At 40.3% G+C, this 16,757-nt stretch overlaps 1 protein-coding gene across 3 annotated transcripts in view; it reads left to right on the plus strand.

The window, feature by feature from the left end:
• Window positions 1-695: 695 nt before the first annotated feature.
• tmem104 (transmembrane protein 104) overlaps window positions 696-16,757 on the plus strand; it is a 102,915-nt gene continuing 86,853 nt past the window's right edge. For 2 of the 3 annotated variants that reach the window (XR_009826513.1, XM_062050315.1), the window contains exons 1-4: window positions 696-1,229; window positions 1,438-1,504; window positions 5,652-5,773; window positions 11,180-11,261. Coding sequence is in view for 2 of the 3 variants with exons in the window: in XM_062050315.1 (XP_061906299.1) it covers window positions 1,460-1,504; window positions 5,652-5,773; window positions 11,180-11,261 (249 nt within the window). In the remaining variant the exon portion in view is untranslated. Of the gene's footprint in view, window positions 1,230-1,287; window positions 1,505-5,651; window positions 5,774-11,179; window positions 11,262-16,757 lie in introns of those variants that run through there. The other variant, XM_062050316.1, reaches the window with a different exon arrangement.

Below are 16,757 nucleotides of genomic sequence, written 5' to 3' on the forward strand. Positions count from 1 at the left end.
AACTGGACTAGAAAATGAGTCTGAGTTAAAGGAAATTCACAATTTCGATTAACTTTTTAAAAAAAATACATAATTTTACATATTGTGTGAATGTGAGTGTGAATGTTGTCTATCTGTGTTGGCCCTGTGATGAGGTGGCAACTTGTCCAGGGTGTACCCCGCCTTCCGCCCGAATGCAGCTGAGATAGGCTCCAGCACCCCCCACGACCCCAAAATGGACAAGCGGTAGAAAATGGATTGATGGATGGAATTTTACATATTTCAATTTTTTTACTGTATTTTTCGTGTTCATTACTTTAAAGGGTAGTCGTTAATGCAAGCACACACCAGGGATGATAGTATAATTTTGTACTCACATTTTTATAATGTATTTTTTTTTTTGTGTGTGTGTAATTTATACTTTTTATAGTCATTTTTAAAGCATTTTATTCATACTCATTTGTGTATTTTTTTCTATATTGTTAAAATGCTACACATTTATTTAGCTGAGGAAAAATTCAAACTAGAGAGTAATATTTGTGGAAATTAATTTATAATCTACATCTTATCGTATAACTGGTAATAGTTATTGATTCCTTGCAAAACAAAATAGTATTTAAAAATGTGTCATGTGACGTCTACGTGTCATGCCAAATAAGGCGCGTGACGTTAGTAGCCGTTTTGTTTATTTGGGCAGCACGGAAGGGCGGGTATAAACAAAACAAAACCCCTTTTTACAACTTGAAGACGTGTTTTATACAGTGACAACGAGCGTCCTTGACACTAATGTGTCATTGTGACATGACAGTCACATGACGTATGATCACAATTCTAATCTAAACACCCGGCGGATTGAGTTATGACCAAACCGAGCAAACGTTCAAACAGGAAAGTTCACTTTTACAACAACAAACACCGCCTCGGCACTCTTCAAAATGAAAGCATCTTTCATCAACATACCGGGAATATTCAACTTTGAAATCTCAAACCGGAAACAGGACGGGTGACGACCACAGCACATGCTAGCCAATGAGAAAGTGCTAGTTTGCATGAAGTGCTCGGTTTAGTTTGAACTTCCGTGCCGCTGTTTAGCGAAAAAAAAAACCCCATCTAATGTTACAACGGGGCAAGGTTCTGCTTTTGGATGCGGCTCGTTGGCCGGCGCGGGTGGATTGGATCCAACTGACAGCTCGGCGGATGTTGCTAGCTTAGCTGCTCCAGCTAGCAAAACACAGAAGTGAGGCGGCCAGGTGAGATGTTTCCTTTCAAGTCAATCAAAGGTGTGCACAATCACACCTAATCATCATTTTTAATAGACCTTAGTGATGTGAACACGAGCTGTGTTCATTCATTGAACTCACAACAGTCAAAAACGCCTGTTTATTTCCCCACAACCAGAAATGACTTATACAGAAATATTGTCACGTTAACTAATTAATTGCGTGATTGTCCTCTCAGGTGAAGACACGTCCCTTCAGTCATGGCGGGTGGAATCACAGACACAGGCGAGCCCTACTCCCCATTTGTGAGTAACACTGAATTATTTGGTGTGGAACTGTTTGTCAGATTTTTATGTTTAGCATCAAACCTATCAGGCAGGTGTCGTAAAGACGACCCCAGTGATATAAGTATCATTTCCCTGTGATAAATATTAAGAAAGTTATGGATTATTAATACCGGTGAAAATGCACAAATTTCAGGTCAACCTCTTAAAGACTATAACAATTGGACCCATTACCTCCCTGCTTGGCACTCAGCATCAAGGCTTGGAATTGGGGGTTAAATCACCAAAAATGACTACCGTAGCTTCTCACCCACCACAATATACTTAAAATACTCAGATGACACAGCCATTCTTGCACTCCTCTCCAACAGTCAATCCATCCTGGACTATCATAACACAGTCAAACATTTCACATAGTCATGCACAGCCAGTTATCTGGAAATCAATGTCAATAAAACAGAAGAGATGTGGTTCAACCCCCCCTCACCTCAGCACCTCATCATCATAAACACACAAACAGTTAAAACAGTTGACACTTTTAAATCTGTAAAGCTCTGTCACCTCTAAGTGAGTAATTAAGTTATGGATTATTAAAACCGGTGAAAATGCACACATTTCTGGTCAACCTCTTAATACTAGGTCGATAGGGGTCGATATTTTAGGTGGCATAACTGTATTTACCACATTTTAAAAAGGTTTGAAAGCTTGCTAAACAAAGAAACAAAACATGACTTAATTATGTTATAATGCTGTTGATTATTTGTAATCAATTACTTATTAAGTGCTACAAAACAGCCAAAAGGAATCCACCAATCTATCCATCCATCCATCCATTATCTACCGCTTATCCCTTTCGGGGTCGCAGGGGGTGCTGGAGCCTATCTCAGCTGCATTCGGGCGGTAGGCGGGGTACACCCTGGACAAGTCGCCACCAATCTAATTAATGTAAATAATTAGTCAAACTGAGGAAGCACATGACCAATGTTTTTCAAAATAATGGACAAGAACCGATGAAAACCCAAGATGGTGGTCAATATGTGAAAGGGGGCCTGAACTTTTTGGGGGAAAATGTTGTCTGTCATTCATAATCCTTATGTAAGACAAGAACACATATGTTTTTCTTTTACATGCATTCTAAAACGTAAATAAACGCTAGCAAAAGTCAACTAGCCGTGCAGTTAACGGAAGTCGCTCTTTTCCGCCTATAAAATGCTCTAAAAACATTCAAAAACCACAAATCAATGTTTTATATACAGTACATACTGTTATTTTATATGTAATGTAGTAACATTGACCTATTTTGCTCATTTTAAGCATACGGCGGCGTATTAATTTCACAGAGGCATCACAGTGTTGGCTTTTCCTTCAACAACAACACAACTAATCATGGCAGACTTAATGAGAGACAACTTTGGGACAAATGATGATCAGAAACTAATATTTTTTAGCCTGAATATAAGGAGGATGATCTACAAGTTTTAGAAACTGCTAAACAGATCCAGCTTTAGTGAAACACTAAGCATCATGTAGCAGTATTGCTAAGTGCTAAACAAGAAATAGAAACTGAACATAATAAAACAATCACTTACTGTTCAATGTCTGCGCTCACTGGAATGCTGACTGGTGGGATGTTTATCTTCCGTTTAGATCAGTGGTGCCCAACCACCGAGCCGCGGCCCGGTACCGGTCCGTGGATTGATTGGTACCGGGCCGCACAAGAAATAAAAAAATAAAAATCTTTTTTTTAATTTTTTATTGAATCAACATAAAAAACACAAGATACACACACTTACAATTAGTGAACCAACCCAAAAAACCTCCCTCCCCCATTTACACTCATTCACACTCATTCGCACAAAAGGGTTGTTTCTTTCTGTTATTAATATTTCTGGTTCCTACATTATGTATCAATATAGATCAATACAGTCTGCAGGGATACAGTCCGTAAGCACACATGATTGTATTTCTTTATGACAAAAAAAAAACAAACACATCTTCCCCCCCGGTCCGTGGGACCACTGGTTTGGATGAAGAATTAATCATAATCCTCACGCAGGTAAAAAAAAAAAAAAAGGAACTAACACGCGTCTTTTCGTGTTTTTCGCTGGGTCTAAATTGGATGTCAAAGTTGACACAACCTTCGACTATCCAGGTGAGAGGCATTATTTGTAATCTAGAAATTAACTTTCACTAACTCAGAGGTGATGCAGCACCTCAATAAGTCTATATAGCAACATAAGCTAGTTAGCTCTCTGTGATCACGGCGCCACTAAAAATAGTTTGTCTATTGATATTGATAATACTTGATTAATATTCAGGTCACAAGATGTAGATGGAGTATTGTTGGTGCTTTTAGGATGTTTTGTTAGAGGGCTTTATGGATGCAATAGTGTACTCCAGTTAGCTGCATTGTTAGCCACCTCGCCCTTGCTGTATTTTACGACTTCGAATACCTTTAAAAAAAAAAAACTAAAAAAAACTTTGGTGTTCTTGTCCTCCAAAGGATTGAGAATGACAGGCAAAATTTAAAAAATGTTCAGTTCCCTTTTTTAAATTTTTATATTTGGCTCACAAAATATGCATAGAAAAATCAAATTGATAGCCCAGAATGAACAAATGTGCTGTAAGTTGTTTAAATATACAGTGACTGAAACATAAAGCACAGTTACAGCGTATGTTTAGTTGATTAAATTAATGAAATTAGCATTGGAAGTAAGGGACAATTTAAGTAAACATGACTGCTGTAACTGGACTTCAGTCATCACAAGTGATTAGGAAATCGGTGGGTCACAAAAAAATCAGTGTGCGAATCGATCAGTTGAAAAGATGTTTGGCAGACTCGCAGATAAATGAATTACTTGCAGTATATTATAATAGGGATCCCAATTAACATTTTAGTCACCTTTTTAAATGTTTTGCAGGGGAGTTTTTTTGAGTGTAAACTTGGAAAATGTCAGAGATTTGTGGCGCGTGTACTTTTGTAATAAACAAGGATATGAGTTGCACGTCATTGGTTGTATTGATCTGTAGTGGTGATGAAAACGACGCCAACACACTTTTTTTTTAATGCAGCTGAATTCAGAACTTTTTTTCTTTTCAATTTTCATTTTTTTACACACTTGATCGCTGAACTGTATTTATTTTTATTTTTTAATGCCGTTGAATTCTGAACTTTGTTTTTATTTTTATTTATTTGTATTTTATGCAGTTGATCTCTGAACTTGTTTATTTAAAATTTTAATGCAGTTGAATTCTGAACTTTTTTATGCTGTTGAACTCCATCCATGCATCCATTTTCTACCGCTTGTCCCTGTTGAACTCTAAACTTTTTATTTGAACTTTTTATTTATTTTTTGCTGTTGAACTCTGAACTTTATTTTATTTTGTATTTGTATTTTTTTATGCAGTTGAACTTTTTTATTTTCCATTATTTATGCAGTTGAATTCTAAAGTCTTTTTTTAGCTGTTGAACTCTGAACTTTTTCTATTTATTTTTTTTATACAGTTGACTTTTGAACTTTTATTTTTAAAATATATTTTTTAAAGCAGTTGAATTCTTAACTTGTTTTCTTTTACATTATTATTTCTTTGAACTTCTATGAACTTTTTCTTTTTTTACTGCAGTTGAACTCTGAACTTTTTTAATTTTCTATATTTTTATGCAGTTGAAATCTGAACTTTTTTTTATTGTCTATTTGTATTTTTTTTTTTTATGCAGTAGAACTTTTTTAAATTTTTTTTTATTGCGGTTGAACTGTGAATACAGCAGTCTTGTCGCTATTCAGATTGCAGTCTTGTCGCTATTCAGATTGCGTGAGACACTCTGAGTGACACACATACTGTACCTATTATTTGCTGGAATGTATTTGTATAGCTGTTCTACATATGGTTTCATATATTGGGTCTTTATTAGTTTTTCATAAGCTAGAGGCTCTTTGTCGTGTTCCAGTGTGCTGATTGTCTCATGTTCTTAGGGGATAGTAAAGCTTGCAGATGCGCCTGTTTGAGACAATGAAACAGGAAGCTAAAATGCTGAAGCATATCCGATGAGTCTGCGGCTCCAAACTGTTGAATGATTGAAGCTCCCAGTCTGTATGATAAGATGCTTCCTGAGTGCTTGTTTACCAGCATCAACATAATAATCAATACATGTTGTTGTTCCTGCAAGGTGGGGCTGGTGTACATGTTCAACCTGATCGTGGGAACGGGAGCGCTCACCATGCCCAAAGCCTTCGCCACAGCCGGCTGGGTGGTCAGCTTGGCCCTCATCTCTTTCCTGGGGTTCATGAGGTGATTGTCTCTCTCTACTGCCGGACGACGGCCACATACTCGTTTTATGTCCCGCGGCCGTGCGACGTAAAGATGCTAACTGGCACCTATGAACAGCAACACTTGCACAAAAAGCACAATGTATAAAAAATTGTGCTTTTGTAAAGATAATTAGTTGTATTTGTTTTGGACTTCTTTAACAAGTTCCATTAAGGAAGGTCACATGTTTACACTTGCATGTTGGAAAAGGAGTAACAAGAAGCGGCGCTTTTATTTCAGCAAACCGTTGTAATGTTTTTGCTTAGACCAGTGGGTGTCCAAACTTTTTCCACTGAAGAATTAAAGCATGTGGGGGCCATTTTGATATTTTTCATGTTTAAAACCAGTACAATAAATAGATTTTTTTAAACCTTTAGTGCTCCCCTCAAATTTAAAATAGTCTGTCATAAAAATGGTAAAAAAATATAAAAAATATTTTTTACATTAATATTTATCAACGCTTACATTTCTAGATCAACTTCAGTTCTATCAGTTGATATAAAGTTTAATTTTTTTTGTTTTGTTTTATGCCCTTTTGTCAAAGAAAAATGTTTTTACGGCAAAAAGGCAAAATGTCCAATATTATCCCCCCAACATTTTCAAAATGGAATCTTTGATGTAAACTAATTGGAATAATTCGTAACACCATTAATTTTGATTCATTATTAAATGAGCAATGAAAACAAACAAAAAAAAAAATCCCGCTAAAATTCGCAGGGGATCCAAAAAGTGTTTGAAAATAAGTCATACATTGTGTTTACTTTCAACAATTACATCTTTAGATCAACTTCAGATTAGGGCTGGGCGATATGGCCTTTTTTTAATATCTCGATATTTTTAGGCCATATCGCGATACACGATATATATCTCGATATTTTGTCTTAGCCTTGAATGAACACTTGATGCATATAATCACACCAGTATGATGATTCTATGTGTCTACATTAAAACATTCTTGTTCATACTGCATTAATATATGCTCATTTTAAACTTTCATGCAGAGAGGGAAATCACAACTAAGTCAATTGACCAAAACTGTATTTATTAAACAGTTATTAAGCAGTGGCACAAACATTCATGTCATTTCAAAACAGAACGTGCAAGATTGTCAGAGACATTTTCAAACAAGCTATTAGTGCACTTTTGTGCATAATGTCCTCAAGATGACAAATCAAAACAACACTAAATTAAAGTGCACTTTTTGTACAGAACGCCACTACAATAGTTTAAAACAAATAAAGTGCACTTTTGTGCATGATGTCACACAAGATATTTCAATAACTGTCAAATAAAAATGAGCTGCATAATAGGAAATCAATTGTGTACGTCCTTCTCTATGTGGTAGGTTCCGGCGGACGTTATCTCCTTATGTCGTGGACAATTTTTTTCATACGGTGTTGATGTGGAAATGGTTGCCTCGGCATTTTGTTGGTGTGGCACCGAATGGAGATGTTGACGTGCGGAGTTTCAAACACTGTTCATTCTCTAGCGGGTGACTTTTCAAATGATGCTACATTTTAGCAGTAATTCTACTTTTTGTAGCAACGCTTTCGCCCCACACTTGACAAATTACGGTTGTCTGTTCGACATATTCCCACTTAAAGCCAAACCACCGCCAGACGATGGACCCCCTGCTGTTTTTCTTAAGAATTAATTCTTCCTTCATTTGTTACCAGATTCGCACCTTCTTTCTCTCGTATTACCACTCGCACCACAGCTAACTTTAGCCATGCTGCTACCGCTCTGCTCAGTGAGGGCGTATACGTATGTGACGTATGTAAGAAGGTGCGCTTGTTTGTCTCTGAGAAGGAGAGACTAGAAAGAGTGAGAAGAGCCTTTAGTGTAATGCCTGCAGCTAAAAGCAACTGCGTGAGAAAGTATACTCGAATATCACGATATAGTCATTTTCTATATCGCACAGAGACAAACCCGCGATATATCGCCCAGCCCTACTTCAGATCTATTCGATTATATATTTGTTTTTGTTTTGTCCATTTTGTCAAAGAAAACTTTTTTATATGGCAAACACACACAAAATATTTAAAAGTGTAATATTTGATGTGTAGTAATTGGACCCTTGAATAGTTCAATAATTAATAACATTGATTTTGAGTAAAATTTTTTGAGCAATGACAAAAAAACCCAGCCTGCACGGCAGCTTTGTGTTATTAGAGGCAACATTGCAACTTTTTCTCGTTACATTTCACCTGTTTATAAATAGTATTTTTATAATGTGTTGTAGGCCTTTAAAAAAATTAGTTGCAGGTCGCAGACGACCATCGGGCCGCATTTTGGACACTGCTGGTTTAAAAAAAAGACTAGTCTAGTAGTCCTACACGTTTAGAATGCATCACTATGAGACAGTATAGTAAAATAAACACCTCTGATGGTGTACCTAATGAAGTGTCCTGTACGTGTGGATACATGAACAGTTCAAATTAATTTCTTCAAAGTATGAATCATAAATCTAATATTTTCAGAGCCAGAGCATAACAAAACCTGTTTCTGATATTCTAAATAACATTTTAACATTATTAGAGCCATCCAGACATGAAATGACACCCACGTAGTCACCTTCACACTTCTTTAATTTAATGTAGCAATACTGCCTGAGGTTCAGCCAATCATAGGTAGGGATGATGTTCGAAAACCGGTTCTCCCGATGCTGCGATAAGAAAAGAACCGATTCCATGGATTTGAATCCCTTTTTGAGAACCGGTTCCCATTATCGAAGCCACTATACCGTATTTTCGCGATCATAGGGCGCACCATATTAAAAGGCGCCGTGTCAGTTACGGGTGTTATTTCTGTATTTAATGCATAAATAAGGCACAGCGTATTTTTGGGCATAAGCATGGTTAAACATACGCTAGCATGCATGGACGCTGTTTTAAAAAGGCAGCAGGAGCAAAGCTGAGTTTGGTTGTACTTTATTGAAGTATTTATCAATGTACTCACATTATTTTTTTGATCAATCCTCATCCACAAATCCATCAAAGTCCTCATCTTCTGTGTCCGAAATGAACAGCTGGGCAAGTTCTCCATCAAACACGCCAGATTCCCTCTCCTCATTTTCAAAGTCAGTCTCGTTGCCGTGGGGCTCCTCGGAAAAGATGCCGGCTTTTGCAAAAGCTCGAACAACAGTGCAAGCAGACCCGTTAGCTCAAGCATCCACGATCCATTCACAAATTGTGGCGTAACTCGCCCGACGCTGCCTCCCAGTTTTCGTGAAGCTGTGTTCGTCTGTCATCCATTGCTCCCATGACGCTCACAACTTCACTTTGAATGTCCTGTTTGCACCCATTTCCAGCGGTTGGAGTTCCTTCGTCATGCCTTAATGATGACTCCAGGTGGAAAATTTTCTTTCGGCAGGGTCTTCCCCTTGAAAATCACCATAGGTGGCAGTTTCTATCCATTAGCATAGCAAGCTAGCACAACAGTAAAAGCAGACTTCTCTTGCCCCGTTGTGCGTATCGATTCGCTACCATGCTTGTCCCTTTCTTCTCCACAGTGTGCTTCACCGGGATGTTGAAAGTGAAACTCAGTGCACACACAACAACCTATCTGGATTCGATAAGGAATCGGTTTGATAAGAGGATTTGATAATGGCATCAACATCGATAATTTCTTAACGAACATCATCCCTAATCATAGGCCACAATACTGAACAGCGAGCGCTGACTGTTTTGGTCTCATTTAATACTATTGCAGTATTGAAATTGTAGGTAATTTGTCATTTTTGTATTTAAAATACCTAGAATATGCTTTAAAAAAAATGACCCCACATCAAAACTCGATGTGGTCAGAGATAGACCAGAGGTGTCCAAAGTGCGGCCTGCAGCTTTTTTTTAAAATTTATAATTGGCCTGCGACACATTTGAAAAACGAAATTAAAACATCCTGTATTAGAAAATTACACAAATAACTAAACTATGCAATTATGGGAGAAATTGTGTGGGAATACTGAAGTGTGAAGGCCGCTGAAACGCATGTATCAAATACCAAAATATATATGACTGAGGTGTTCGGCTAAAAAATTGGCAAAAAAGTTAGTATGCTAGAATGCTAATGTTAGCATGCTAACAGTTAGCATATGTCAAGCACCAAGTCATATGACTACGATATGTTTGGCTGCAAAATTGGCTAAAAAACGTTAGCATGCTATCATTAAACATGTGCCAAACACCAATGTATATGAAGCTTAAAGTTTGCACACTGTTTGCATGCATTATCAATTTAAGTGGACCCCGACTTAAACAAGTTGAAAAACTTATTCGGGTGTTACCATTTAGTGGTCAATTGTACAGAATATGTACTTCACTGTGCAACCTACTAATAAAAGTCTCAATCAATCAATCAATGATAACAGTAAGCATGTGTCAAGCACCAATTCATATGACTCTGAAGGGTTCGCTGCAAAATTGGGTAAAAAAAAAAAAGTTAGCATACTGACATTTACTGTGTACCAAGTTATAAGACTGAGGTGTTCGACTGAAAAAAGCCAAAAAAAAGTTAGCATGCTAGCAGTTAGCATGTATCTAGCCCCAAGTTGTAAGACTCTCAGGTGTTCGGCTAAAAAAGTTAGTATGCTAGAATGTTAACGTTAGCATGTGAACATTTAGCATGTGTCAAGTACCAAGTCATATAGAACTGAGGCGTTCACTTGCAAAATTGGCCAAAAAAGTTAGCACACTGTTAGCATGCTAACAGTGACATGTGTCCAGTACCAAATCATGGCTCTGAATTGTTTGGCTGCAAAACGGGCTCTAAAAGTTATGTGCATGCTAGCATTTAGCATCTGTCAAGTACCAAGTTATATGCAACTTTGAGGCATTCGACTGAAAAAGTGAGCACACTAATGTTAGCATGTGTCAAATACCAATTCATATGACTCTGAAGTGTTTGCTGCAAAATTGGCTAGAGAAGTTAGCATACTAGCATTTAGCATGCATTAAGTACCAAGCTATATGAAACTGAGGCGTTCGGCTTGGCTAAATTGGTTAAGAAGATAGCATGCTAATGTTAGGCTCAGCCCCAGGCAGCATTACTATCAGTGGCTACGATACTGATTGTTGTGGTCTCGTTTAGTGGCCAATACGATTGTAGTAATGATATTTTTTCTTAATTTTGCCAAATTTATGGTTGAAAATGCTGAAGCTTTGGCAAACTTTGGTACAATATGCCTCGTTGGCGATAACACAAAGCTAACATGGATGTTTAGATAGTTTAGCAGATATTGACTGACATTGTATTGGTTTTAGTATCTTTAATGAATAAAATGTATCAAAGTGGCCCCCGCATCCTTCAGTTTATAATTATGCAGGCCTTGTTATAAAAAGTTTGGACACCCTTCATATAGAATAATTCACCTATACCTCATTCCTCCAGCTACATGACCACCACCTTCGTGATCGAGGCGATGGCGGCGGCGAACGCTCAGCTGCGCTGGAAGAGGCGGGAACAGGACGAGGTGAGCTCATTATTCTTCCCCGTATGCAAACAAGTGTAGTAAGGTGTGATCTGGGTATGTATGGAAGCCATCTTTTTTGTTTTACTCCACACATAAATCTACTCTATTCGTGCCAAAAGTTGATTGAAGGAACATGATGTTCATCATTACCTCTTCCTCCTCCTGCTTAATTCCAGCAGAGCTTTATGGGTAAATATTTAAACCTGCTCTCCTTGTGGGCTGCACTTCATTGCCGTTCTGGACGTAAATGGAAAATCTTGGCCGAAGCTGTCACTGGGGGACAGGATTGAATTGTCAAGTCTTCAATCTTGTTTACTCGGACTGTGAAATGGGCTCCGACTTAATAGTCTGCTCCAGCAGGTCCTTCACAAGCATGTGGACAATCGTCCCCAGAGAGACTCCACGTTGATTCATAGCGTCTTTGCGTCTCTTTCCTCCTACTCGGTGCAAACCTGACACTTCATTGCTCTCTGCTTGGCGGATGCTTGGCAGTGAACCAGCAAAAGTGAAAGTGCTTTGTACATTTTTTACTTAAGAGAACTTCAAATTATCTACTGCACATTAGGCGCCCTCTTCTGGCTGTTTAAGTGTAGTCTTCCCATGTGGTTGAACTTGCAAAGTCTCCACTGGTGCACTTTTACTTACACTTAAGGCCTGATTTACTAAGATCCAAGTACCACACGCTAGACGGTGAATGCAAAAACTAAAACGGTGTCAACTATGAGTGTGTGTGTTGCGTGTGATCTACTAAGAATGCATGTGCAATCCAAAAGTGGTGCAGACCGCCCATAGGTGGATTAATGACCGGGCCTACCGGGCCCAGGCCCAGGGGGCCAGAGGCCCCAAGGGGCCAGGCCAACTTGGCCCCGCGGCCGCGACCCAAGCAAAACTACTTTTGCAAAAATAATAATCTTAAGCCCCAAGGGGCCAGGCCAACTTGGCCCCGCGGCCATGATCCATAGAGGGTAAGAGGCCCCAAGGGGCCAGGTCAACTTGGCCCCGCGGCCGCGACCCACAGAGGGCCAGAGGCCCCAAGGGGCCAGGCCAACATGGCCCCGCGGCCATGATCCATAGACGGTCAGAGGCCCCAAGGGGCCAGGCCAACTTGGCCCCGCGGCCACGATCCATAGAGGGTCAGAGGCCCCAGGGGGCCAGGTCAACTTGGCCCCGCGGCCACGATCCATAGACGGTCAGAGGCCCCAAGGGGCCAGGCCAACTTGGCCCCGCGGCCACGACCCACAGAAGGCCAGAGGCCCCAAAGGGCCAGGCCAACTTGGCCCCGCGGCCGCGAGCCACAGAAGGCCAGAGGCCCCAAGGGGCCAGGTCAACTTGGCCCCGCGGCCACGATCCATAGAGGGTAAGAGGCCCCAAGGGGCCAGGTCAACTTGGCCCCGCGGCCGCGACCCACAGAGGGCCTGAGGTCCTAAGGGGTCAGGCCAACTTGGCCCCGCGGCCATGATCCATAGAGGGCCAGAGGCCCCGAGGGGTCAGGCCAACTTGGCCCCGATCCATAGAGGGTCAGAGGCCCCAAGGGGCCAGGCCAACTTGGCCCCGCGGCCACGACCCACAGAGGCCCCAAGGGGCCAGGCAAAATTGGCCCCGCGGCCATGATCCACAGAGGGCCAGAGGCTCTCAATCATTATTATCAAAGCTAATTCTCAAATTGGATGGATCACACAACCTCACTCACATATTCTTTATCAATTATTAAAGGTTGTTTCTGAATTTTGATCACAGAACTTAATGCAAATATTCTTGATTGATTGACAAAGCTCATTCTCAAATTTTGATTACACAACCTTACTCTGACAAATTATCATTATCAAAAAGCTCTATCTCGAATTTGGATCACAGAATCTCACTCAAGTATTCTTAGCTGTGCCCCTCCCCCATCAAGTCTTTCATAAACCGGTCTGTTCTTTTAGAATCTCCTCATTTGGTATTTTGAACTCGTGAGAGACTGCTCAAAATTTGGTTTCCTTTCCCTCAGTTCAGACTCAGAGATAATTTGAAATCATTCAACAAGAAGTTTAACGCGCGCACACACACACACACACACACTTGAGTTGAGCATTACTTGGAAATTCTTATATTTTCCATTTTGCTGTTATTATCAGCATCTTCCCATTTTGTCCTTTTCTTTCGAGAAAGTTTACAGTCTGACATTTGTCACTGCTGTCAGTTAATAACTTTTTGGTCTTTGACCCATTTTGTCATTTTCTCGATTCGATCGTCACTGACCACTCTCTCCTGTCTGGCAGACATCGTTGCTGCCATCATAGCTAGCAAGCTGCCTGCAGCGGGTCATCCCTATGTTCCCCGTCCCTATGTTACCCGGGTCCTATGTTCCCCTCTACCGGGGAACTAAGGACCCTTTTTAAAAAAAAGGGTTCTATGTTCCCCGCTGCGGGGAACGTACAACACTTTTTCCAGAAAAGGGTTCTATGTTCCCCGCTGCTTCCAATGCGCGACTAAGTAAGACGCACGCAGACACGCATGACAGAGACGCGTTTAAGTTGTCGAAGGAAGGAAGTTCGCGTTTGAGTTGCTCTATCTGCTGCCGCACGCCCTGTGACAGGTTAGGTTTAGGGATGGTTTTGGTCAGGGCACAATTTCGCCAAAAAAGTGCTCCACAACGCCCTGTGACAGGTTAGGTTTAGGGATAGTTTTGGTCAGGGCACAATTTCGCCAAAAAAAAGTGCTCCACAACGCCCTGTGACAGGTTAGGTTTAGGGATGGTTTTGGTCAGGGCACAATTTCGCAATTTCGCCAGATACAATGCAGGGAACATAGGACCCTTTTTTAGAAAAAGGGTCCTAAGTTCCCCGGTCGCATACAAAGACCCAGGAACAACCGGGGAACATAGGACCCGGGGAACATAGGACCCGGGGAACATAGGCACGCTCCCGCCTGCAGATAGCAACATTTTGGTGTCCTTTGGGAAAATATTTAGAAAGAAGACAAAAGTACACACAGTTGTACAACTATTATCTTTATGATCTTTTTTTTGTTAGTTTCTCTGTTACTGTGTGTGGCCAATTAAGCGACTTTTGGCCATACCTGGCTGGTGACATTTAGCGACTTTCTGGTTGATGTTAAGATTAATAATAGCAACAGTTCTCTTCATCTTAATGCAATTTATTGTGTCTGTCTCTCCACATTTTGCCATTAGGTACTTTGAGCTCTTGTTGGTCAGTCACTCTAAGGTACATTGTTGCTGCCATCATAGCTAGCAAGCTGCCTGCAGATAGCGACATTTTGGTGTCCTTTGAGAAATATTAAGAAAGAAGACAAAAGTACAAGACATTGTACGATTACTATCTTTTTAAAATTATTTGTTTCACTGTGTGATTGACCGACTTTGCCGCTAGATTTCGCGTCTTTTGGCCATACCTGGCTAGCGACTAAAAACATCATTTAGCGACTTTTTGGTTGTGAAGATAAGTGGTAAAAGCAGATCTTCCTGTTGGTCTTCCCACATTTTGCCATTTGGTACTTTGCACTCTTCTTGGTCACTCCAAGGCATTTGTCCCTGCCTTCAGCTAGTCACTTGGCTCTTTTGGAATATATTTCACTGTAATTGGCTCTCTCTCTCTCTTTCTCCTCAGTACAAATCAGCCTGTTCCCTTGCCATTCATCACTGACCACTCTGCTCTCCTGTCTGTCAGACATTATTGCTGCTTGCAGATAGCTTGGGGTCCTTAGAGAAAATATCAGAAGAGAAAAGTACACAATTATCTTAATTATCTTTTTTATTCAGTCAGTCCTTCAGTGAGTCCCAGTGTGTTGGCGATTAAGCAACGTTGGCATTCAATTAGCGACTTTTGGCCATACATGGCTGGCGACTCAAAAAACTAGAAAAAAAGTACAAAAAGTTGTACAATTAATATCTTTATTATCCTTAATTCCCCTGAATCCTAGAGTGTGTTGCAATTAAGCAACTTTGCTGCTAGGTTTAGCGACTCTTGTTTTGGGCATACCTGGCTAGCGACTACAAACATTATTCAGCAACTTTTTGGCTGTTAAGATTAACGTTAATAAATTAAATCCTAATACAATTTATTGTGTTGGTCTCGCCATCTTGCTATTAGGTACTTTGAATTCTTGTTGGTCTCTGCTAAGGTATCTGGCTGTTGTCTTTGCCTTCAGTTAGTCACTTGGCTCTGGAATATATTTAACTGTACTTGGCTCTCTCTTTCTCCTCAGTACAAATCAGTCTGTTCCCTTGCCATTTAGACATTTTCTTGATTGGATCATCACTGACCACTCTGCTCTCCTGCTGTCTATCAGACATTGTTGCTCCCATCATAGCTAGCAAGCTGCCTTGGTGTCCTTTGTGAAAATATTTAGATAGAAGACTAAAGTGCACAAAGGTGTACAATTATTATCTTTTCAAAATATTTGTTTCACTGTCAGTGTGATTGACCGACTTTGCCGCTAGATTTCGCGTCTTTTGGCCATACCTGGCTAGCGACTGAAAACATCATTTAGCAACTTTTTGGTTGTGAAGATAAGAGGTAAAAGCAGATCTGCCTGTTGGTCTTTCCACATTTTGCCATTTGGTACTTTGCACTCTTGTTGGTCACTCCAAGGCATTTGTCCCTGCCTTCAGCTAGTCACTTGGCTCTTTTGGAATATATTTCACTGTAATTGGCTCTCTCTCTTTCTCCTCAGTACAAATCAGTCTGTTCCCTTGCCATTTAGACATTTTCTTGATTCGATCATCACTGACCACTCTGCTCTCCTGCTGTCTATCAGACGAATCAGTTGATTCTCTGCTCTCAATTGTCTATGCTAGTAAGCTGTTATTCTCTGCTTTGGAGTGTTGATGCTGGGTTGCTAGTTTTCTAAATCACCTCACACACTTGAAGGAAGCAGCACCGATCATAAACACACAAACAAACTCACACACACACACACACACACACACACACACACACACACACACACACACACACACACACACATAGTTGGTTTATCTGTTGTGATAGGCAAAGAGCCAATGTGCAAAGAAAGAAGGGAAATATGGATCATAAACGTTTAAGTGGAGGAGCTAGAAAAAAAATTCAGCAAGAAAAGAAAAAAAAGGAATCAGTTTTACTTGAGAGTGTTCCAAATATCTCCAGCTTCTTCAGTACAAAGACATCTGCTGAAAGCAATTCTATAAATGCTACTGCAAATTCAGCTAAGGTTAGCAATGCACCTGAGCTAGCATGTAGCTCCCAAGATCCTGAGACCACTACAAGTGTAGACACTGAACCAAATGCTTCTGATGCTTATGATTCAACCAATTCAGCAGTAGCCAGTTGCTCGGATGAATGTGAGGTCACTGCACCTCTGGACAGCATAGAAAATGAGCTGAATCTTTCTTCAACACCATCTACAGTGACAACTCTACCTAGTGATCCCGCTAAATGGGCTGAGACCCTCACTGAGTCAATGAAGGAAGTTCTTATTCAAAGAGGTGCAAAATCATTTCACAACCGTCACAGCCAT

This window comes from Entelurus aequoreus, linkage group LG06, assembly GCF_033978785.1.
Source record: "Entelurus aequoreus isolate RoL-2023_Sb linkage group LG06, RoL_Eaeq_v1.1, whole genome shotgun sequence".
NCBI lineage: Eukaryota > Metazoa > Chordata > Actinopteri > Syngnathiformes > Syngnathidae > Entelurus > Entelurus aequoreus.